The sequence below is a fragment of the Myotis myotis genome, unplaced genomic scaffold (genome assembly GCF_014108235.1).
Source record: "Myotis myotis isolate mMyoMyo1 unplaced genomic scaffold, mMyoMyo1.p scaffold_m19_p_18, whole genome shotgun sequence".
Classification (NCBI taxonomy): Eukaryota; Metazoa; Chordata; class Mammalia; order Chiroptera; family Vespertilionidae; genus Myotis; species Myotis myotis.
Window position 1 is genome coordinate 18,865,603 of NW_023416322.1, and position 23,520 is coordinate 18,889,122.

The 23,520-nt window shown below is 44.6% G+C and overlaps 1 protein-coding gene across 2 annotated transcripts in view; it reads right to left on the reverse strand.

Moving 5' to 3' along the window:
* The window catches only part of LAMC2 (laminin subunit gamma 2), a 55,841-nt gene that overhangs the window by 27,230 nt on the left and 5,091 nt on the right, over positions 1 to 23,520 (reverse strand). Inside the window, exons 2-3 of one of the 2 annotated variants that reach the window (XM_036343227.1) lie at positions 9,510 to 9,698; positions 2,609 to 2,744 (exon numbers count right to left, since the gene is read on the reverse strand). In XM_036343227.1, the coding sequence (XP_036199120.1) occupies positions 2,609 to 2,744; positions 9,510 to 9,698 (325 nt within the window). The remainder of the gene's footprint in view (positions 1 to 2,608; positions 2,745 to 9,509; positions 9,699 to 23,520) is intronic. The other variant, XM_036343228.1, reaches the window with a different exon arrangement.

The window sequence follows — 23,520 nt, forward strand, 5'->3', positions numbered from 1 at the left end:
CTAAGCTGTCTAGTTTGGTTGACTGTTTGGTTCAGTTGATATTAAAAAAAAAAGTTGTTTCTCTATTGTTTAATTCAATGATATCTGCTTTTATTATGACTAATTCTATCTATTTGCTATTTTAATTCATTTAGTTCTTTCTTTGGGCAACAATTTTATTGACCTATAATTCACATGACATGTAATTCACCCATTTAATGTGTACAATTCAATAGTTTTTAGTAAATTCACAGAGTTGAACATCACCACAATTTTAGAATATTTTCCTCACTCTGAAAAGAAGCCCTGTGCCCGTTAGCAATCCCCTTCCATTTCCTACCCAGCCCGAGGCAGCCACTAGTCAGCTTCCTGTCTCTTCTGCACATTTCCTATGAATGGAATCATACAATATGTGGCCTTTTGTGTCTGGCTTCTTTCACTTAGTATGTTTTCAAGGTCCATCCATGTCATGCCATGAATCAGTACGATGTTTATTGAGGGCTGAATAAAATCCTATCATGTGGGAATTCTATATCTTGTTTATCCATTGAACATGTGTGTACTAGTTTCAGTGAAGATATATGTTTTCATATCTCTTGAGTGGAATTGCTGAGTTTGGCTGATTTTTTTTTTTTTTTTTTTTTTGGCAAGACTTCCTCAATAAAGTTCTTCATTATTTAATGTTGGCACAATCTCCTTGTCTCGTGCAGACCAGGGCTTTGACTAGTGACTGGTCCCTGACAGTCAAAGCACGGGTCTCTGTCACTCGGTTTGGAACACAATTATGTAGTTATCTCATGGATCCAAACCCAAGTGTCATCTGTACTCTGCTGATCTGCTCCTCCTCTGACTGCCCTATGATCCCATCCACATCCTGCCCAGACTTGAACTTGACTCCTTCCTCTCCCTTACATTCCTCATCCAACCAGCTGCCAAGTCCTGTCAGGCTTCCTGAAGATTTCTTTGCCAATCTTCACCTTTAATTCCCATGGTCTCCTCCCTGTCTTAGCCCCTCCAGACTATGTATCTAGACCAGCGGTTCTCAACCCGTGGGTCGCGACCCCTTTGGCGGTCAAACGACCCTTTCACGGGGGTCGCCTAAGACAATCCTGCATATCAGATATTTACATTACGATTCAGAACAGCAGCAACATTACAGTTATGAAGTAGCAACAAAAATAATTTTATGGTTGGGTCACACCATGAGGAACTGTATTTAAAGGGCCAGAAGGTTGAGAATCACTGGACATTATACAACATCTACTGGCTGCTAAGCACTGGGAATACTAAGACATGGGAAATGCCGCTGTTTTCTGGGAGTCTCAGGGACAGTAAAGCAGCTGGAGCTGGAGCCGAGCTGGAACACCCTGTATGTGCCGCCTCCTACAGGGCTGCAGCGGTGAACAAGACAGAGTCATAACGGGGCTCAGATTCTAGCGAGAGAGACACACAGACAAGCACATATAGAAAATGAGAGATTTGAAGTAGAATAACAGAGTCAGAACACGGAGGAGTAGGGACTGGACAGGGAAGGCCTCTGTGAGGCGATGGATGTGGTGGGGATGGAGCCCCAGGAAGCTCTGTGTGGCTGGGGGTGGGGGGGTGGGGGGAGGGCAGTGCTCTAGGCCAAGGCTCAGGTCACATACACTTGGCTCCCTCGGGGGAGGGAAGGAAGGCTAGTGCGCTAGAGTGCAGGGAGCCTGGGGGAGAGTGGTGAGAAGTTGGGGAGCCTATGACTGAGGTTGGAACAGGAACTCACACGGCCCTACTGGCTTTGATGAGAAAGTCTGAGTGGGAAAGGGAGCTAACAGAGGACTGCAACCAGGAAGTGATATGATCTACTTGTATTTTAGGAGGGTTATGAAAAGGAGATTGGGCCAGGAAGGGTCTCTGAAGATCATCGAAAAGGGGACAGGGAGGCTGGAAGAGAATAATCTATGCAAAGGCCCAGAAGATAAGAGAACATGAGAGAGTGATGACTGGGGCAGACCAAGCATGGCTGGAGGGATCTTCTCCTATGGGCAAGAGGACACAAACCCTCCGCAGGCAGCCTTCGAACTAATGGCTTCCCTGCCAAGCTCCCCCTCCTCTAAGCCACCCCAGCGCCCTGCCCGCTCTGCAACTCTGCAGACTGGATATGTGATTTATAATGCATGCTCCACCTTCTTCCAGCAAAGAATGTGAGGAGGGACAGAAGCTGCTTCAAACTAATGGAGGTTAAAGTTATGCACAAAAGTTCTCTACTTCAAGCTCATTTGGGTTGGAACAGGTCCCAGGTAGGAATTTGAAGATTCTTAGGTCCATCGTTGTTCATCTAAAGGGGGCAACTGTCAGGGTGCAGAACATGGGTTCCTGAGCCAAGACTCTGGGCTTGACTATTACATCCACCTTCCCCAGGAACATGGGGCAATTTATTTAACCTCTCGTGGAATCAATTTCTTATCTTTACCATGAGTATAATGGAAATCCCAGCTTCTTAAGGTTATTGTGAGGGCTGAGATAACCCACATGAAGTTCTCAAAGCAGTGCTTGGCACACAGTAGGTGCTCAGGGACTGTAAGTGGTCACAAGGGTTAATATAATTGTCATTATTCATGGCAGAGGCAGCACTGGTGGGCAGGGTACTTACATTAGCCTTTGGTCTTGGGTGCACCCGGCATCAGTGAGTGTGTGGAATCCTGGCAGACATCGGTCACACCTGTCTCCTGTCACACCTGGCTTACAGCTGCACCGTCCGGAGTTGTCACAGCGAGCGCTAAGAGACCCTGTAACCGACAAGGTAGGGGAAAGGAGAGGAGGAAATAGGTAATTTATATGCTGGTAGAGAGCACTCTGGGGGACAATAAATATTATGAAAGAACCACCACCTGCTCCCTCTAGCAATTCCCACATTGTCTGAGTTTGCATCTGCCCCCCAGGGAGAGTTTTAACAGCAAAGGATGTCTTCTCCCGGGAAATGAGTGGAAATTACTCCTGAAAGTGTTTTAGTACATCTATCTGCCTCCTTTCAACATGAAGTAGTGTGTAAGCCACTGCTTTTTAAAAGAAGTTTGTCAGATCCTCAAGATCTCCAGAAGGAGAACATTTGTGAATGGGCATGGCCTCCTGGACCAAGTGGGCATGAGGAAGTGAGCCACATTCTCCCCTATTTCTGGCAGGCAAAAGCCGTCTTTGAAGGTTAGAGTTTGAATGGTGTGATTTTTTTTTTAAGAGGACAAAAAGGCCTCTTAACCAAAAATATCTCTACTAACCTGGAGGGGCAGAAATTTTTGTCGTTGGAGCATCGCTCCTTGAGAGGAATGGAGGACGTATGCCTCTTACCCAGTTTAGTACACGAGAGTCCTTGCCCTGTGATTAACTTTTTATAGACATGCTCTTCCTTGTAAATGAGTCCTCTCAGAGGAAGCGGTGATGAAAGACAAGGGGTGCTCAGGATAACAAGACGTGCCACTCCATCACCTCCGGAGCCCATCACCTCGCCTTCTGCCACCCAAGTTCACCTGGACCCCGCCTCTCATCCTGGCCTCCCTACACTCTAGCCTCTATACAGAAGCCAGAGTGCTCTTTCTAGAATTCAGATGATATTATTTGTCTAAGTTCTCCGGTGGCTTCCCACTATCAGCAGGATAAAATGCAAACTCTGTACCGTGGCCTGCAAGACTAAACCTCTCTTACCTCATCTCCTACCCGCCTTCCCTAAGTTCCAGCGCCCAGCTCTTCACACTGTTCCTAGAAGGTGCTAAACTGCTTCCCTCCTCGGGGCATTTGCACTTGCTGCTCCCTCAGCCTGGAATGCTGTTGCCCCAGAACTTCCCTAAGTTGGCCCATTCTCAGCACTCAGGTCTTGATTAAATATTCCTTCTCTAGAGAAATCTTCTCTGACCCTCATATCTAAAATATTCATCCCACCCCTACTCCGGTCCTTAGCCCTGCTTACTTATGATGAGTTAGCTCATCTTCTCGGCTGCGTCTCCAGCACCCAGCACAGTGCCTAACACAGAGAAGGGGCCCAGAAATTCGCTGAAGCGATGCACGTATGCCAAGAAAGAGACAGGGCTGTTGTGAAAGCACGTAGGAGGGAGCCAGACAATGAGGTGGGAACTGGCTAGCGGTACACCTCACCTACTTTAAAATGTTTCTGTGGCTGGTAGAACTGTCAAATCATCTGTGTAGCTCCACTGTGATAATTAGGGTATCCATTCTCTAGCCAGCCAACAGAACACTAACCAGTTGTTCCTTTAGAAAAATAAAATCTGTTATCCTTCTATGAACGTTTAATTCACTAGTAGTTACAATTCAAATCAATAAAGGCATTGGCTCCGTACCCATATAAAGGCTTTTATGCCACATATGGAACATGAAATAAATTAGCCACATTCAAAGTTAGAGTCTATGAAAGACTCTATGTCAACTTTGGAAGATTTGGGGGACCTCAGTCATAATAGTCTAAAGTGCATTTTTGAGCACCCACGACATGCAAGACACCAAGTTAGGCACTTTATATATATTAGCTCATGCTAGCTACCAGTGAATTGAATGCCAACAGAAGGATAAAAGGTCCATTTGGGGGTAACAGGGAACTATCAGACCTGCGGTTTAGAAAGACAACTCTAGAGCAATCTGCAGGGAGGCTTGGGAAGGGAAAGACCAGCAGGCTCCCATGAAAGGAATCCGCCAAGACGTGATGGCCTGGAGGAGAGGGGTCTGGGGAGGAGAAGAGGAGGGAAACCTGGGAAAGCCACTGTGGATGTAGAAGGAACAGAATTTAGGGACTTTGGGGACATGGGTAATGGGGGGTTGTGAGGGACAGGGATCACATGGGTGGCACCAAGGTCTTGGAGGGCACAACGAGATGGGATGGGATGCTATTTACCAAAGAGAAAGGAAAGGAAGAGCAGGATGTGGGGTTGAATCATCCAGAGGAGATGGGGAGTTTAGTTCAGACATAGGAAACTTGAGTTTCTAGTGGCCTATCAGGTGGGAATGTAATTCTGGAACTCACGAAAGAGGCTGGAGATGAAGTGCACAGCCAAACAAGGAAGCATGAGCTCACTCTGGGAGCAGACAGAGAGGGCTGAGTAAGTGCCCGGCTTAGAAATGGAGCCCCATGGATTAAGGAAAGAGGTGACCAGAGAGGGGGAAAGTCTCAGGGCAGAGGAAGGCCAGGAAGGAGAGTTTTGAAGGAGAGTTAAAGGAGGAGGAGGGTGGGATAGTTTTCAGGATCTAAGGCAGAGAACGTTTTACAAGACGAGAATGAAGAGAGGTCGTGGGCTTGACAGTTAGAGATAGCCATGCTCACTGTTCTACCAACAGTAAACAGAGCTAAAAACAAACAAATAAAATTATACTTTAATAAGGAACATTCAACAGAAGAACTATCTCTTTAATATAATTGAGTTTTGTTTTTGTTTTTAAACAAATAGGTGCTGATCTGGGACTCAGAAACATAATTTTTCCCATTCAAATGAATGGAACTTATGCTTCTGACTTCGGAAAACTCCTTCCACAGTTTTTCAGAAATGAATTCATCTTATAGGATGAAGAAGACTGTACTTTGCTTTTGGGTTTGGCCCAAATAACCCCCAAATGGTACTCTATAAAATACCTTTCTGAGGGTTATTAACAGTCACCTCATAAAAATAGGCACTCTGCGTTCCAAAGAGTTTGGGAAATAGTTCAGACTAAATCTTGCAGAGATTTACAACATAATACATTCAGTAGGCATAAAGCTTAACTTTTTAATGCCAGTGTTTCCAAACATTATTTGACATTCTTACAGGCAACACCTATTATTATCTGGAGGAACGCAGTGTTCCTTAGGACATTATCTATAGAACACAGCTCTAGACGCTGGGGGGTCATGAAAAGAGCCCAGGCTTTGAAGTCCAACAGATCTCACTTCAAATACCAGCTCTGCCACTTATGTGCTTGTGTCCTTGGGCAAACTGCTCATTCATCACTTCTTTGAAGAGGGGAAACAACTTGCACCTTGGAGAGCTGTCCTAAGACTTTGAACTGAAATACGTAAAGTGCCTAATTCAGTATCTGATGTATAGTGGGTGCGCAAGAATTGTAGTTTATACATTATCTCTAGGCCTCCTTCAAGCCTTACCAAGTACACAGGCTCCAACCATGAACAGGACGACTTTATTTCATGTTCCAAAACGTCCAAGGTGATAGCACTGGCTTTCCAAAGTGTCTCATTGACATAAAAGCACCCGTCCCAGTTCCTACATCAAGAGCTACTCTCAGGGGCCGTGAACAACTGGGTTTCAAGCACAGATGCGAAAAGTTTCCTGTTGCAAGTCTGTGTCCCAATAAGCACTTTCAGAACTTATGGACATATATTCTACATGCATCTGAGGACTCAGGAAGGTATTCTAAAAGGATTATCAGTTATCAATTATCAATTATACCCTCTCAGTTTAAAGTTTAAAATTTAAACCGAGAGGGTATAATTCCTCTTGAGAACCCAATGGCTGTAAGTATACACTTGCATTTAAAAATAACATGACTATTACGGGATAATTCTATGTAATAATAATTAAGTAATTATTATTTAAGACATGTTTTAAATAGTAACTCAAATGTTAGAGACTTAGTAACCCACTGTCAGGTTCATAGGTATGTAAAAAAAATGGTAACATTAAGAGAACAAATCTAATATCATTGATGTCCACACAGATCTCAAGAATTTAGGTGTCACGGGAGGAATAAACACACATGCACACACAGTGAATTTCAAAGTATTTGCAAAAAGGGTATCTGGGCTTATACTCGTGGTTATAAGAATTAAAGACAATAGTCTGACTGCTGAGCCCACAAAGTCATCACATAAAAATAAGTCTAGTTGCTCTGATTATGAGAAACTGATGTGAAGTCCAAATCTGTGACCAGCCGAGGGATTATTCATGCTGTCGGCTTCCTTTGCCATACAGGGGATGAGAGCATTATTTGGGAAGATGTAGTCTCCTACATTTGAAATTGAATAGACAACAAGGTCTCTTGTGAAGGTCTTATTTGAAAGTGAAAACTATCCTTTGATTAAGAGGCTGAGAAATCACTTTGGGAATTAATCTTGTGACTCTGGTTTAGTCATCTGTGCAGCTCGTGCCCTTCAGTTTCTTCATGTTTTTAACGCTGGGTGGAGCGTGTTAATACACACACAAAGAACACATAGTATGAGAAAGTGTTCTGGAAAAATAGAAAGCATTACCCAGATCTTAGGAAATAATATGCATGATTTTTTTTACTGGACCTCTAATTATCTGCTGTTGACATTTTGATATATATTTTTTTTTTCACACAGAGGGAATAAAAGAGAATAGTTCCTGATCAGAACACCTGGGTTACAACTTTAGCTCTTGAAATCACTTGCTGGGAAATGTTAGGCCATGAATAACTTCTTCTAGGTCTCAGCTTCCCCACTGTTAAAAATATTTGAAAAATTTACTGTCGATTTCAGGATGTTAATAAAATATTTACAAATTGCTTTATTAAGGCTTCTTTCTAGGCTGGCATGTAATTGGTTGGGACCCTGACCTCTGACCTAAAAAGAAAAACAATGACATTACTGTATTGAGTTGTCTAGCATGTGCTCAACAAACATCATTTTATCCTCACACGATCCTGTGATGTAAACAGCATGATCACCCTGTTACAGATGAGGACACTGGGGGCAGCGAGAGCTTAAGGGGCACACCCAGAGGGACACACAGTAGTGGCAGTGCCAGGATTTGAACCCAGGCTGCCCGACTCCAAAACCCACCACTATACTCTACATTACGACCTTTGATGTCAGCACACCTGGGGCTGGAACCCACATAGCTCTACAACCTTCTACGAGTTTCATCTCCTCTCTCTCTAAGCCTCTGCTACTTCATTTGTAAAATGGAAATAATAATAGCATCCTCTTCATAAGGTGATTTGTGGGGATTAGATTAATTATTGCATGAAAGCACCTAGAAAAGTGCCTGGTACAGAGAAAGTGAGTAATGCATGCTAGCTATCGTACAAAATGTAAGTCACTGCTGGGCTCCACCTTCTACCAGGCTGATCACCCTTAGTCTGGGATAGCTGTTCCCCAAAAGAAAGAGTCAGGCTCATTGCTGCTGGCTGGATGGGCAATGGATCGCCAGTCCTTCGTCACCATCTCTCTGAGAGCAGCAGCAGCAGAGACTTTGGGACTATAACCTTGTCCTCAGGCCAGGCTTTCCAGCTGAGCCAATTACATTTCTAATTACACTCTCACCAATCTTTTTGCTGGGATGACCCAACTCTAGTGACTCACAGTGAAGCTGCATAACCTAAGGGGATGTGGGCTCTTCAGAGAGGTTAAATGCCCATTCAAATGGAATCACTTTTTTTTAGGTTTTCTTGATGAAATCCCTTGATTCATAGGGAGAATTGCTAAATCCAAAAGATTCCGGATGCTGATTCTCCAGCACCAAGCTGAGCAAACCTGACTCAAACCACATCAAGAGGGCAACTCTGGTGACTGCGAAGTGGTTGCTGGGATATGGGTCTGTGCCACGACAGGGTCACCCCAGTTTCCTATGAGGCTCCCCAATACACTCTATCAGCAACTCATAGCTGGACCCCAATCTACTATTTTCAGATGCGTTGAGCTGCTGCTATGAATGGGTCCCACGCAGCTACACTGAGTCACTGTCACATATTAGGCCATAGCCTTTAGGTGGCTTCATATTTGTCTTATTATCCTACCAAACACTTTCTAACAAAGAAGTGAACCAGACACCGCCAAGATAATAGACAAGAAGGTCAATGAAAAAGAAAAACTCAACTTATTTAGCAGAACTACCTGTCTCTCTCTCTCTATTTTTACTAGCTTGTCTTACTGTCTGCCCACAATGAATCCTGTGCATCTGTGCACAAAACTCCCGACAGTTCTGTGAATATACTGGTAGCTCCAGGTGATATGTTCAGCAAAATAACAATAAAGAGCCCGCCTATGAACCAGCCGCCCTGTCAGGTGCTTCCTATTTGTTAACTCTATTTTTTCTTTTTAACAACCCTTTGAAAGACTATTTATTTGTCCGTCTTTTCTATGGGTACCATTTTATATCCCTAGCACCTAGCATAGCACCAGAAACAGACCTTTCTAATCCTTTAGTTTTTTAGAGGCTGGGCAAAGGGATGGTTGCAGATATGAGAAGCTATCACTGGAAGAGCGTGAGCTTCCTTTGTCCAGGGGTCAAAGACTGTCATCTGCCAGGACAAGTAATCGTTCGTGGGCCTCTTGGTTCTCGAATTCAAATCAATGCGCCCTAAAGACATTAGCTGGTTCCTACAATTCAGACTTCAGAAAAACATATTTCTTTTCAGATTGAAATGGCAAACAACAACGACAAAAACAACAACAACAGTGTCTGGTTAGATTCCCAGTTGTTCTAGAAGTTGAACACCTCTCTCTTGGCCTGTTGGCTTCTCCCTCCAACCTGCTCTCCCTCCCTCCCTCATTGCCTTCCTCCCCTTCTCCATCTCCCTCTTTGTCCCTTTCGCCCAGCTACCTTTGGAGTTACAGTTGCAGGGTAAACAGCGGTCTCTTTCTCTCTGCCTGTAGAATCCTTCCTTGCACCGCTCGCAGTGAATGCCACCGGTGTTGTCATTGCAGTTGAGGCAGCGGAATCCATGCCCTGTCTGCCTGTGAAGTTCTGGATCAAAGACACATTGCCGGGACTTCCCATTGCAATCACAGACTGGGGATCAGGAAAGAAAAACATCGTTAGCTAAAAGCACGGAGACAATTCTCCCAGGTGCTGTTTTATTAATATAAGCTATGCACGGGGTCTACAGCTTAGTCCAACTACTCGATGGAGTAAGAGGAGGAAGTGAAAGGAGCCGGGTGAGGACCGTGAGAGTTCTCACTCATCTAAAGGAAGGAGCAGGTGCGCAGTGCTGGTGGGGTGTTGCCTGGGAGAACATGAGTCCAGGGTTACCCAACTGTCCATTTCCTCAAAAGTCTTATGTGTTTGTATGTGAAAATGTCTGAATTCAATATTTGCAAGAAGTTCGTTTTTAAAACCCCATGCAACCCTACAGGAAAAGTGTATGGGCTGGAGACCTGCGGACTGCCAGCATTTGCACACTGGCACAGCTGTCTAACAGCTGGTGGCGTCATCTATTCAAGACACACAACACAACATCTGTTCCTCCAGTGATGGTCCATGCTGAGGAGCTAATGGCTGTCTGGACAGGTATCTCCTGCCCCACTCACTGTGCCTGGCATGTGCCTTCCAAAGCCAAGTATCAAAGAGAACCATAGCCCCATGAAGAATAACCTTTTCCAAGAGTCTAGGGGAGTTTATCCGGTGGATACTCCAAAGAGACGCACAGAATGACATCTCCATGTGGGACCTACACAGCCAAAGAGGGAACACGTGGAAATACTTAGCATAGTACCTGGCACAGAGCAGATACTAAAAAATGTTTCATCACCACATAGAAGAGAAAGATGATGAGCCTTGAGGTTAAAAGAATTGGATCAAATACTAGTCCTGCTGGTTTCTGGGGCAAATTACTTGAACTCTCTGAATCCTGGCTCTTGTCTTATAAATGTACATGCATTATCTGCCTCCCTGGGCTGGTGAGAGGGTCCCACCGAGAAGAGAATATCTAGTCCTTCGCCTACACTATTATATCCCTCCCTCCCACGGGACAGGCACTGCCTTAGATGGGAAAAGTGCAGCTCTGAAAGGGTAAGTCACTTGCCCCAGTGAAGAGCTGGAATTTGAACCCATCTGATGCCAAAACTCACTTTCTTTTCGCCAGGCACACTGTGTCTATGGGTCATGCAATCCTACTGAGAGCCTGTTTCTAGAGGTGCCTAGGGCCATGACTTACCCAGAGCACTGATAACAACTTCAACAAATATGCCAAGATGTACGGAGCAGCTGCCCTTACAAGCCGAGTCAGGCTCTGAAGACACAAAGGTGACTCCGCAAATCTTAGGAGCTTCCTAAGCAACTCCCTTACAACAGCTCCTAGAACCCTCATGCTACTTTGGATGCCATCTAATCTAGGGCAAGTCAACTAACATCAAACCAGAGCCCTCTCTATTTCCAGGACTTTAAGTGCATCGGCTTACAACAACACTTTAACCTGAGTCTTACTATCCCCATTGCACAGAAGAAACAGATGTTTAGAGGGAGTAGATGTCCTGCTCAAAATCAGACAGCTACATGGGCTAAAATAAATGTGCTCCCAGGCCTGCCCAACCACAAAGCCCTTACCTTTCTGCTGGACTCCCACTTCTCAAGAAGCTGGTTCACTACTGAACATAGGCATTCTTTTTATAAATTCAGTTCCTTCTTGAATCCTTTCTAATCCAGTACAATCTCCTGTTCTTCCTTAGACAGTACTGGTTGTTATAAATTATTTTTATAGAGTCTTAAATCTGTCTCCCTCCCTGTAATTTTTACCGTGTTTTCTTGTTCTTCCTTGGAAAATCACACACACACACACACACACACACACACACACACACACACATCCCTACTCTCTTTTTCATTTATCTATTCATCAGACATTTATTTTAGACATTGTTCTATAAGGCACTGCATCAGCCAAGCCTTTGAATATCTTAAGGCTAGCGGCCCAGTGCACAAAATACGTGCACTCGGGGTGGGGGTGGGGGGTCCCTCAGCCTGGCCTGTGCCCTATTGTAGTCCGGGAGCCTTCGGGGGATGTCTGACTGCTGGCTTAGGCCTGCTCCCTGGGAGAGGCTCCTGCCAACACCGCAGCACTCGCCAGCCATGAGCCTAGCTTCTAGCTGAGTGGTGGTCTCCCTATGAGAGCGCACTGACCGCCAGGGGGCAACTCCGGCATTAAGCATCTGCCCCCTGGTTGTCAGTGCGTGTCATAGTGACCGCCATTTGGTCAATTTGCATATTAGTCTTTTATTATATAGGATAGTAGCTATAGCATCTCCCTCCTTCATCTTTTTTCCTTCAGGTTAAGCTGGAAGGTGACAACCTCCAAGACTTCCAACATTTCCCATGTGATGATTTCTAGATCCTTCTTGACTACCTACCTGTCTAAGAACAAACTCTAATTTTCAATATGTTTGTTTAAATCACCAGATTTATTACAGTATGTCGAGTGTGGTTTGAACAGCTCTGCTTCCAACAAGACCAGGTATTACAATTCCATGGTTGCAGCCTAACATTTCATTAAACTTACAGCCGATTAAGTTTGCGCCCAAGTCAAGCTCCCAGGGCTTTTCACAGAGCTGGTGGTGCCAAGGCGAATCTTTCCCAGTGAATGCTTGTGTAACTGATGTTGTGGATCTCGAACAGATGTGCCACACAGCTGTCATGTGCTGTGAAATTTCTACCGAGTACATCGTCAGGCACGTACAAGAGCTACATTCACCAGCCAATGATCCTTGTGTGGTTACTCAGCTGGGTCATAGGCAGCCAGTGCCCTCTGTGTCCTGGATGCCTTTGGCGAGGAGTCTCAATATAATTACAAACTTTTCATTGTGCCTTTCTTATTCAGAACAAACTTTTTGCTGGTGATAGTTAACTTCATAAAGACACCTCATGATATATTTAATTTAGAGCAATATTTAAAAAATAGACAACTATGTCATTATCATTATTATTTTTTTAAATTTATTTTATTTTTTTTACCACCTCCCTCTCTTTCTGTCCAAGCTTTATTCTGAAAGAACTATGTTCTTCCTTTAAAGTCACAGTCATCCTTAGAGCTGCATTACAGTTCCAGCAAGGGAGGTTTCCAACCAGCATCTCTACTCTGGAACTTGCCCATTAGGTTATAAACCTATTGTCAATCTACCTTCCTCTCTGTCACATGGGTTTCCATCAAACCCCAAGGTCATGCTGGCTGGAGTGAAAGAACCTATGGGCCTCATGTCCGGGGAGTGCATTGGCCTCCTGTGTCTGCATTATGAGATAATCCCATGAAGACACTCTCTCCATCCTTGTCTGCAGGACTTTGAAACCACACTGAGCTCAACACTGCACTTAGCTCAATAATGAGTCTTCCGAACACTCACACCCAGAGAATGAGGGGAGGGAGTTTGCCCTTTTGCACGAATGACCCCTTTTGTCACTGATGCATTTGCAACATGCCCTCTCTCAAATCATCTCCCAAATTTAGACTAACTTCCCAAACACCAATTATTACTCAATCTTACTACTGAGAAAAAAATCTTTATGCTTCCAATTTCAGATTATTTCTGCAACTGAGCTAAACAGAATGGGTCTCATACAGCTTGTGCCTGGTCTGTCTTATTCTGCGATCAATTTCTGCCCAGCCACTACCATGGGCACACCACTGGTTGCCAAAGGGCACTGCCAGGCTAGGAAAAAGGTGACAGGGAGCAGAGGGGATTCTGCCGAAAGGGCTAAAGGGAGAAGCTGTACATCCCCCCAGCCAATCCTGTCACACAGAAACGACGCCCCCTGTAGAGAGCATTTCCGCTTACGTTCTTAAAGAAGAGAGAAATTTCGCTTTATGTCTGAAATGTACTGATTTTTAAATATTGGCAGAAATATTTTTTTAAATTTATTTTTGAAATGAAGCGGGGCAAATATCTTTACTTGATTCTGCTCTTCAAACAGGCCGAAAGCACTCTCATGCTGTAGAAAAGGGAACACGAAGTCCTGGTATCTGGCTCAGTGTCTGTATTTGTAGTGTCTGTGTTTCATGCTTTTCAATGAACAAATGAATGAATGTTTTCTTAAACTTCAGGAAATTCCTAGATGTGTTTCTACCATTCAAAGGACCCCACGTGTTCCCACATGTCTGGCTGTGCCGAAAAAATACAAATACCGACATTTAGCAGACACTCTCTTCCCCGTTCCTGTAGGGGATGCTTTTCTCACAGAAGCCCTGTCTAGGAAATAGCATTTTTTAAATAACTTATAATACAATGACTTATTTAGATTAATAGAGCTAAATACAAGGCTAGACTACATTTCAAACAAGAGGAAATTCTAGAAAGTATTTTAGTATACTTCCCTTCCTCTATGCTTAGTCTTGTTCACCTTTATGCCCAGAATTTTCTCATTTTCATTTTGTAATGTACTTGATATTTTTCCAAATTCTGGGCCAGCAGCAAATTTCATGACTATGTTCTCTAGTTTTCATCAAGGAGCCTTGAAACAAAGCAAGTGATGGAAGTGTAAGGATAAAGTTCTTGGACATTTCCCTTTTATCAATAGTCCATTCATTCTTTCATTCACTCAACAAATTGATATTAAGCATCTACTATATGCCAGGCCCTGTTTTAGGCACAGGGGGAATGGGGTATACAAAACCAATAGATGTTCCAGCCCTCCTGGAGTTCTCATGCAAGTTGGAGGGAAAGAAAATAAATAAGAAATACAGAGAGAATCCTGAGAGTGATATTTGTTAAGGAGAGTTACAGAAAACAGTGAAGGGAAATAAAAATTAAGGAGTGGGTAAGGTATGTAAGGAAGGAAGGGTTGAAAAGTGCCCTGTGCTGGTTTCCTATTTTATTTCTATTTTGATAGTGGTCTGTTCATGATCTTTGTCCATTTATCTAATGGGCACCATGGGTTTTTTAATTATAAATTATCATGGCTTATTTACATAACAAAGGTAGCAAACTATTTGCTTGTCATGTTGCAGATTTTCTTTGTCCCTCCTAATAAATCCCTTTCTTGACAAAGTGCCTCATTGATAGATTTTGTTTTACTGATTCTTATTCCTTTCCCTCCTTCCTTCGTCTCTCCGTGGTCAATGAGCTATACATCTATTTCATTCATTTAATAAACATCACTTCATGCCTAACACTGAGGCTGCACTTGGTGCTTAGACACTGGGCCTTCGTGAAGAAGAAAGATTTCAAAAGGGGGAGTTGCCAATGGTTTATTTTGTCAAATATGATATTCTGTATATATTTACTTAATATCTATTGGGTTTTGTCAAACACCATCACATCATCCACATTTTCCTCACTTCACCATGGATCTGGGACCTGGCCTTAAGGCAGCGGTTCTCAACCTGTGGGTCACGACCCCTTTGGCTGTCGAACAACCCTTTCACGGGGGTCGCCTAAGACCATCCTGCATATCAGGTATTTACATTACGATTCATAACAGTAGCAACATTACAGTTATGAAGCAGCAACGAAAATAATTTTATGGTTGGGTCACAACATGAGGAACTGTATATAAAGGGCCAGAAGGTTGAGAACCACTGCCTTAAGGTATCATTGCACCAGAAAATACAGAAACAAATCAGACTGGGACCCTGAACGGACCTGAAGCCTCATAGGCTCTAGGAATCAAGACAGGCAGGCCCTGCCCCTTCTCTCCCTGACTATCATAGGCGCCAGGTCCCATCCATTTCTCTTATTCGTCTCTTCATTTGTACTGCGCTCTTTCCAAACTAGGGACCTCTCTTCAAGGTTGTGTCCCCTCCTCTCTTTGTCCCCTCACTCCAATGCCCAGAAATCCTTGTCTCTATCGGTCGGGGTTCTCTCCACCAAGTTACCCCAAGCCCTCCATAAACACATCAAAAACCGAGTCATCTTACTCAGATTTGCACATATTTTTTCAGTCTAGTAAAGCGTGGGTGGTCATTGTGTCCTGACTAAGCTGTATGCTCCCTCTTCGGCACTTAAGTATTTATTATGATAATAACTATCATAGCACCTGACCCTCAAGGTGCTTCTTAGCAAAGCCCGCCAGGCAGCCAGACACAGGCTGATCCACCCCACCCCCCACCCCCACCCCCATTGCATCCCCAGATGCAGGTCCAAGGAGCTGGAAACCCTGCACCAGCAAGGGCAAGGTGTGCGGAACCCCTCGGGCTCCCTTCATGCCACCGCCCTCTTTCCAACACAGCTCCAACAGGTCGGGGCAGGAAGCGCGGGGGCAAAGGCTGTTTCCAAGCTGTATCCTTAGGAGAATGGAAGGAAACGGAAAATATTTCCTCGGGTTGCACTTGGGGCCAGGCCCTGGAATACTCAGCATCGATGGCTGCAGTTCATCCAGACCTCATTTTAAATTTTCCATAGGAAATGCTGCAAACAATTACGAGAAATTTTTCACAATTTGGCATACACCGCATCGTTTGTGTTAAGCAGATCCTCTTTCTTTTGTTCTACGCTTAAAACACACGCTCTGCTATTCACCCAGGTGATCTCATTGCCATCTTCACGCAATTTAGGGAATCACCGCGTTTTTAGTGCTCCCACAGTGACAACAAAATTAAAAATGCAAACTTCTTTCCAAACCCTGAGGATGTGGCTCCGCTGAGCTCTGCAACTTGATCTCATTCCTGATTCCCTCTCTTGTTCACTGGGCTCCAACACACAGAGCCTCACAGGAATCTGGGATGCACCAAGCTCTTCCTTGCCATCACCAGGCCCTGGTTGCTACTTCCTTTGCCTGGGGCTCTACCCTCTTCCACTCTCCTTAAACCCACAGGACAACCAGAGTGATCTTTTTGAGGAGCATAAATCAGATCGTGTAGGGTCCCTGCTAAGAACCCTTCAACAGCTTCTCCCTGCTCTGAATGCCCACAGGACTTCATCTCCACCTCTCTCCCAGCACTTACCACTTTCTCTCCCATGCCATCACTATTTGTGTCCATGACTTACTTCCCCTTTAGCGTTTCACACGTTTGTGTCCCCACAAACAGTACCTAACACAGAGCTTGGGACAGTGATTGTTGGATGGATGGATAGAAGGGTAGATGGAAAAATGAATAGAAGGAGGAAAGAAGAAAGGAAGGAAGAAAGTCTGACTCTTAAAAATGCTAAACAAGAACTCGAACATGCAGAAATCTCCGAGTCCAGGAACTCAATATGAAAATTTCTCAACACAATACACAGATTACATATATGGCATTCAGTGTAAAAAAGCTAATGTTTCAACAACAACAAAATCCACAGTGAAATGGAAACAGAAAGACTTGTCAGAGGAACATGGTACTCTGAGGTAGGAGGAGTGTGGGATGTTCTTCCAGGTAGCTGCTTACACCACATGAATGATTTCTGTGCCAGGGCTGCCTGCGAATCTGTGCCCTGTGAGCTTGGAGCTGCAAAGACCTTCTGCCTGTCGTCTCAAAGGGCAGCAAGCCGAGGGCTGCACGGGAGGCAGGGCAAGGCCATGAGGCAGGCTGGAGACCATGAGATCAGTTTGCAGAGATCTGGCAGCCTTGACAGGTAATGTACTTGGCTGGTGTGTGGGACTAGCTCATGAGCTAGGAATCTGAGTGTCATGTTTGAACTTGACGGTGTGTGCTGGTTGCTATTACGTAGAGCTTTGCTGCTCTCGCTTCCATTTCAGCTGCTTAATGCGCACTTACACTGATGCAGTTAAACAGCAGCAAGGGTATCAAACCAGTTACCTGTAATGGATGAGTCCATGTAGAAACCATGTAGAGATGATATTCAATTCTCTTCCTTAATTAGAGGGGAGGTGTGTGCCCTGTGTTTCCTTTCTAGCATTTTGTGCCCCTCTTTCCCTTTCTGGGACATTGAGTCTTTTTCTCTCCTTTTTTGAGACTCTTCCCTTAAATATCATGACATCATATACTGTCAGATTTCTTCTTGGCTTCTGACCTATCCCCTCCCCCCGTCGCCCCCCCCCCCCCCGCCCCACACACACAAGTCTGCAGCCTCCTTTCCTCACCCCAACTCTAAATGTTGCTGTTCCTCAAGGCTCAGCCCTGAACCTCCGTGACTCCTCACTCTAGAATCTCTCACCCAAGCCGAGCGGGCCTTCGGTAACCGTGACAGGTGTTGCCATACCAAGATTCTTCCCTGGCCCAGACTTCATTCTCAACTTGAGACCCTCATGCTCAGCCAACCACTTTACATTCCCAACTGGTTATCTCAAAAGCTCGTTACACAAAACACGTTTAAAAGCAAACTCACGGTTGTCAGGCCTCAAGTCAGAAAGCTGGAAGCTATCCTTATAGGTTCTCTATCTTTCTTACCTGCCCATACACTAGTCACCACCTCATTTTATTGATTCGACCCACTAACTAGCTCAAGTCCATCCAAGTGCGCCTCCACTGTGACTACTCCAGACCAAACCCCAGTCATCCCTTGCCTGCCACAGCTTTCTGACGGCATTCCCTGCAACTTCTCTTGCCTCCATCCACTCAGTAGTCACTAAACCTTTTCAAAGTAGAAATTTTACCGCTACCGCTCTGCTTGAAACTCCATGATGCCTTCCCTTTACATCCAGGGTAAAGACCAGAATTCCTTAACATTGCCTGCAAAGATGTCAGTGTTCTAAGCCTATATAGTTTCCCAGCCTGATTTCCTGTAACACTTCCCACGGAGACATCTCTCCCTCTCCCATTCATTTCACTTACACTTCATTTTCTCTCTTTACTCCCTCTGCTTCTTTAAATTCTTGCTTTGTAAAGGAAAGCATCATTGTGAGGAGAGGTGAGTTGGAACTAACAATGTTAACCACCCTTTTCCGGTTTTGTTTGTTCAAAGAAGTTACACTAATAATGAAACATTAATTTATCTTATGGAATGTCATCCCCTTTCCTGGAGTCAAAGAACTGGCCTCATGTAAACTGACAACGCTTTTATGCTCAAACATAGCAACTGTCACCTCCGTGTAAATAGCTCGATTGAAAATGGTGAGTAAAATTAAAGTTGAGAATAGTGTTCACTTTTTAAGAGATGACAAATGCCTATTTTCAGGACAAAAGCAATGATTGAAAGTGTCCTTAAATATTCATTACACCTGACATGAATATAACATTACTAGTATATGTCAACGGTAATTGAAAAATTTAAATAAAGTAAAAATTTACAAAATCAAAGTCTCTAAATACTCAAGATGACAAGGTATTTTTATTATATTACACTTCCATGTGCTGATGAAAATGCTCCTAAGCACTGTCTAGTTTTAAAACCTCCCTGCATGAGATTTCTCTTTCCACGGTTTAAAATGGTTCTCAGTTTGGGTGAATATTTAAAACAACATCTGAACAGTTCTTTATTGAAATTGATCCTGAATTTTAGGTTTAATGTGTGACTATCTGCTTTAGTTTTATCTTTTTAAGGTTTGTCACAATATGTCTTCTAATCAGAATAAGAAAATGGAACTGGCACGAACTCACTAGGAATTTTTTGACTGAATTCAGTTTTCACTGCTGCCTTCCCAACAACGAAGCCAGAGCCGCCAGCGCCACATCCTGCCTGATCCTTTTGTTCCCAGGACCCATCGCTGCCCAAGCAGGGTGAGCAAGGCTGCCAAGGGGAAGTGCCCTGAGAAGAGGGACAACAGAGGTCAGGGCTCTAATCATACGGGTCACTTTGAATGATAAAATGTGGGCCAAGCTTTCCAACTCTGAATAGTCTAAAGTTACCGAGAGTCAAGGAAACTCAGATCACCACATTTTCCTTTTGACAGATTGTGGCTTAAAAGGAATCACCTATTTTCACCGAGTTTATAGCACTTTGTATTACGACCCAGACTTGGAAAAGGCACAGGTGGACTTAGAGAACTCAGCCTAGTGACGATGACACCAGGAGACCACACCTGGAGATGTCTTCCCCTAACTCCCCACCAGGGTTCCGGCAGCCAGTGGGGAGAGGGAAACACTGGCTGCCGGAAACAGAGAGGTTGGGGACACTGATTTTTGTCTGCCTAGCAAAGGAGTTGAGGGCAGAGGAGGAGGCTGAGGGCTCAGGCTGAGTTCAACGGGAAAGGGAAGAGAAGAGTAGGACATGAGACACAGAAGAGCCTCCCTTCTCTCACACCTGCGCCTTTAAGGCTTCATTCCAAGACAGCAGGTGTTGGCTATAGTACGAGACTCAGTTTGTGTTCATGGTAAGGATTCCATGTGTAGGTATTCGCCCACCTACATGTAACCCCACGCATCTCTGACCACATAAATAGCAATTTCTGTATTTCCCCGAGTTCATCTATAACAGTGGTTCTCAACCTTCCTAATGCCGCGACCCTTTAATACAGTTCCTCATGTTGTGGTGACTCCCAATTTCATTGTTAAAAATTGAACATAATTAAAGCATAGTGATCAATCACAAAAAACAATATGTAATTATATATGTGTTTTCCAATGGTCTTAGGCGACCCCTGTGAAAGGGTCGTTCGACCCCCAAAAGGGTTGCAACCCACAGGTTGAGAACCGCTGATCTATAAAGAAAAGCATTCCAATACAGAAATCACATTTGATTGTGATTTTTAGGAAGCCTACTTAAGAAACATTTTCTACCTGGCCCAGCAAAAGGTGTCAGGTGCCCCTTTACAAAGCAGCTGAAATAATGAAAATTAGAGAGTTCAGGACAGGTAGAAGTGACACCGAAATGAGGACCAAAAGGAAAGCAATCGTGCATGAGGCATATCTATACATATAAAAGGCTAATATGCAAAGTGTCCCCTTGGGAGTTCAACTGAGAGACCTGGAGTTTGATTGCTCGATATGACGTGCGCTGACCACCAGGTGGCAGCACGAAATGAATGAAGCCCCAGGACGGCAGCTGGAAGGCCCTGATCGGCCCTGACTGCAGTCCAGCCCGCCGAGGGAACCTACCCGTGCACGAATTTCGTGCACCAGGCATCTAGTGAATAAAGAAAAGCTTAAAAGGAAGTTTTGGAGTATACATTACATGTAGCATTTCAATCACCTAAATTTGTGTTTTGTTGGCTCCTTAAAAAAAGTTACCCAATAATTCTCCATCTTTATTAAACCCTTCATTGCTTTTATAAACAATATATTCTTGCACATGGAGATTAGCCATAGATTTAGTTTTATTTTTTTTACTATCACCACACCTCTTCACAAAGACACACATATTTAGGTGTGTGTGTGCTAACTATACACCACTATTGTTTCCAATTTCGACCAAAAAAGTAGTGGTAATTCATGTACATTTACATTGTTGGGAAAATATGTGTGGAGTGCATTTATCACATCTTCCTTAATGATTCTTTTCCGAAAATAAACCCTTTTAAAAATAAATTAAAAATGTACTGCTTAAAGTCAGAAAATGAATTAAGTGGCCTTTCAGGAGCCCAACCATTTTTAGATCCATAACTAGAAGTAACAAATATTCCAAGGAGAGGTTGGACCATGAAGCCTTCCCCAGGGAGTGGAAGCCATATGTCCCGTGTCTCAGTCAGACAAATGTGCTACCTCCCCACTGTCACTCCCCATGCCCAGTTGATTGTGACTGCCTCCCGGTCTCCACGGATCTCAGTGAGTGAAGATCACCTCCTACCCATGTCCAACCCCCTCGACGAGGCCAGAGCAGAAGCTTGGGTCGCTGTTGGAACCACTGCTTGCAAAGTGGACCAGTCTGTTTGAGATGAGAAATGATCTTTAAACATTAGGGATCCCCTTTTACCAAAAGCAAAATGGGTAGTAATTTGAAACAGCAGTAAGCATGCGTAAAGATTACGGTGTCAATGTTCTACCCGTAAACAGACATGGCCCAGAAAGACTCTAAAACTTATACCTCTGGACACAAATACACATCAATGGATTCAAAATGTCAACAATCATTGAAGAAAAATGACTGATAAAACACTGAAAAGCTTATTGCTGTCCCTTAAACGTAAATTTTGAATTAATCAAAATTATATCTATTTTTCTGTCAGATTGGCAAAAAATATGTTTTTTGGTGTGCCCTAGAATTTCAGTAATTAGTTTATGTGTGCCATGAAATTTAAAAAAAGTTTGAAAAATCACTGGCCCAGAAGCCTGAAGATGCCCAGGGGGTGAAATTAATGGATGTATATCTATACATATATAGCCTTTGCTCACCTGAACTCCACCTGTCTTCCGATACACAGAAGGGAGGACTCAGGCCCTTCTACTGATCAGTGTTGGAGGAAGAACCGTTTTTTTCCTCTTTCAAAATTGTGACATAAGACGCACCCATTTGTTGGGAAGGCACATACACAGACATACCATCACCCACAGACACAGAAAAGATTTAGCTTTCGGCTTTGGATATGATGCAAATATTACATCATGTACCCGGGGGTTATATTAGAACACAGCCCAGTAATGATTCAGTAATCCACTAGGTCTAATTTGTGACTAAGTTAGAGTATTCCAGAATCTATGGGGCTCCTATAGATTGGTAATGGATGATTCAAGTCTTGTCCTGGTGGGGAAGGGGGCGGGGGAAGGGAGGTGTGTGTGTGTGTGGGTGGGGGGGACGCGACAAAGCCGTACAGTTGAGCCACTAAGAAACTTAAATGGGGGTAGTGCCCTTGGCGGTCCCGGAGCTGCCTCTTGCTTCAACAGTGTTTGGACGAACAGACCCAGGGACGCCCCTTCTCCCAGCCTCCGGCCACCCTCCTGCGTCTTATCCAGTCACCACCTTCAGCACCACCTCCGAGACCAGCCAGCACACCGGCTTCTTTTCTACCTTAACCCCTTATGCGAACAACCATGAGCTCCCAGATCCGTCAGAATTATCCCACCGAGGTGGAGGCTGCGGTCAACCGCCTGGCCCCCTGCTTCTGCCTCTGCGGGCGCCCACACCTACCTCTCTCTGGGCGAGATGGTGGAGAAGGGCTCCTAGTGTCTCTTAAAGTTGCAAACCCAGCGCGGTGGCCACACTGTCCCCCAGGACGCGCTGAGGCCTCCCCAGATGAGTGGGCAGAACTCGGGGCGCCAGGGAGGCCGCCCCGGCCTTGGGGAGGAACCTGACCAGGCCCTGGTGGAGCTGCAGGCCCTGGTTCTGCCCCCGGGACGCTCAGCTCTGATTCCCGCAGAGCCGCTTCCGGGTGAGGAGGGGAAGCGCATCAAGAAGATGGGCCACACCTGGCTCCCTCCGCAGGCTGCGGCCCCAGGCCGGGCGGGCGAGTGGCTGTAGGAAAGGCTCAGCCTCCAGCACCACTAGGAGCCTGTGGAGCCCCGAGGCCTGTGAGGGGCCCCTCTGCCTCCCCTGGTGTCTGCCTTGTGCCTGAGCCTCTCCCCGAAACCCCAGCCATTCTTTTAATCACCCGAAGCCCTCTCCCGTGCATTGGACCAAATGAAACAATAAAGCAGTGGTTCTCAACCTTCTGGCCCTTTCAATACAGTTCCTTATGTTGTGACCCAACCATAAAATTATTTTCGTTTCTACTTCATAACTGTGATGTTGCTACTGTTATTAATCGTACTGATATGCAGGATGGTCTTAGGCGACCCCTGTGAAAGGGTCGTTCGACTGCCAAAGGGGTCGCGACCCACAGGTTGAGAACCGCTGCAATAAAGCTTTTTGCAGAAAAAAACAACAACAAAAAACTTACATGGAACAAATATTCCCAGGATTGACACCTTAATTTCACGCTCCTGACTTTCCCATGAACACTGATCACAAATCAGCATTCTTCCTCAGCTTCTCAGACCAGCGGAGCTAAACCAGTGGCTGCTCCCCCAATTCAGGACACCCAGAGTTTAAGCTGCATAGAAATTTCCAACTTACACTCCAACCGAATTCTACACTCCTGTTGATTGTACACACTTGAATATAAGGTAAACATTTTTATTTTTCAATTTTTTTTTCTCTCTCAGGGGGAAAATAGGTCA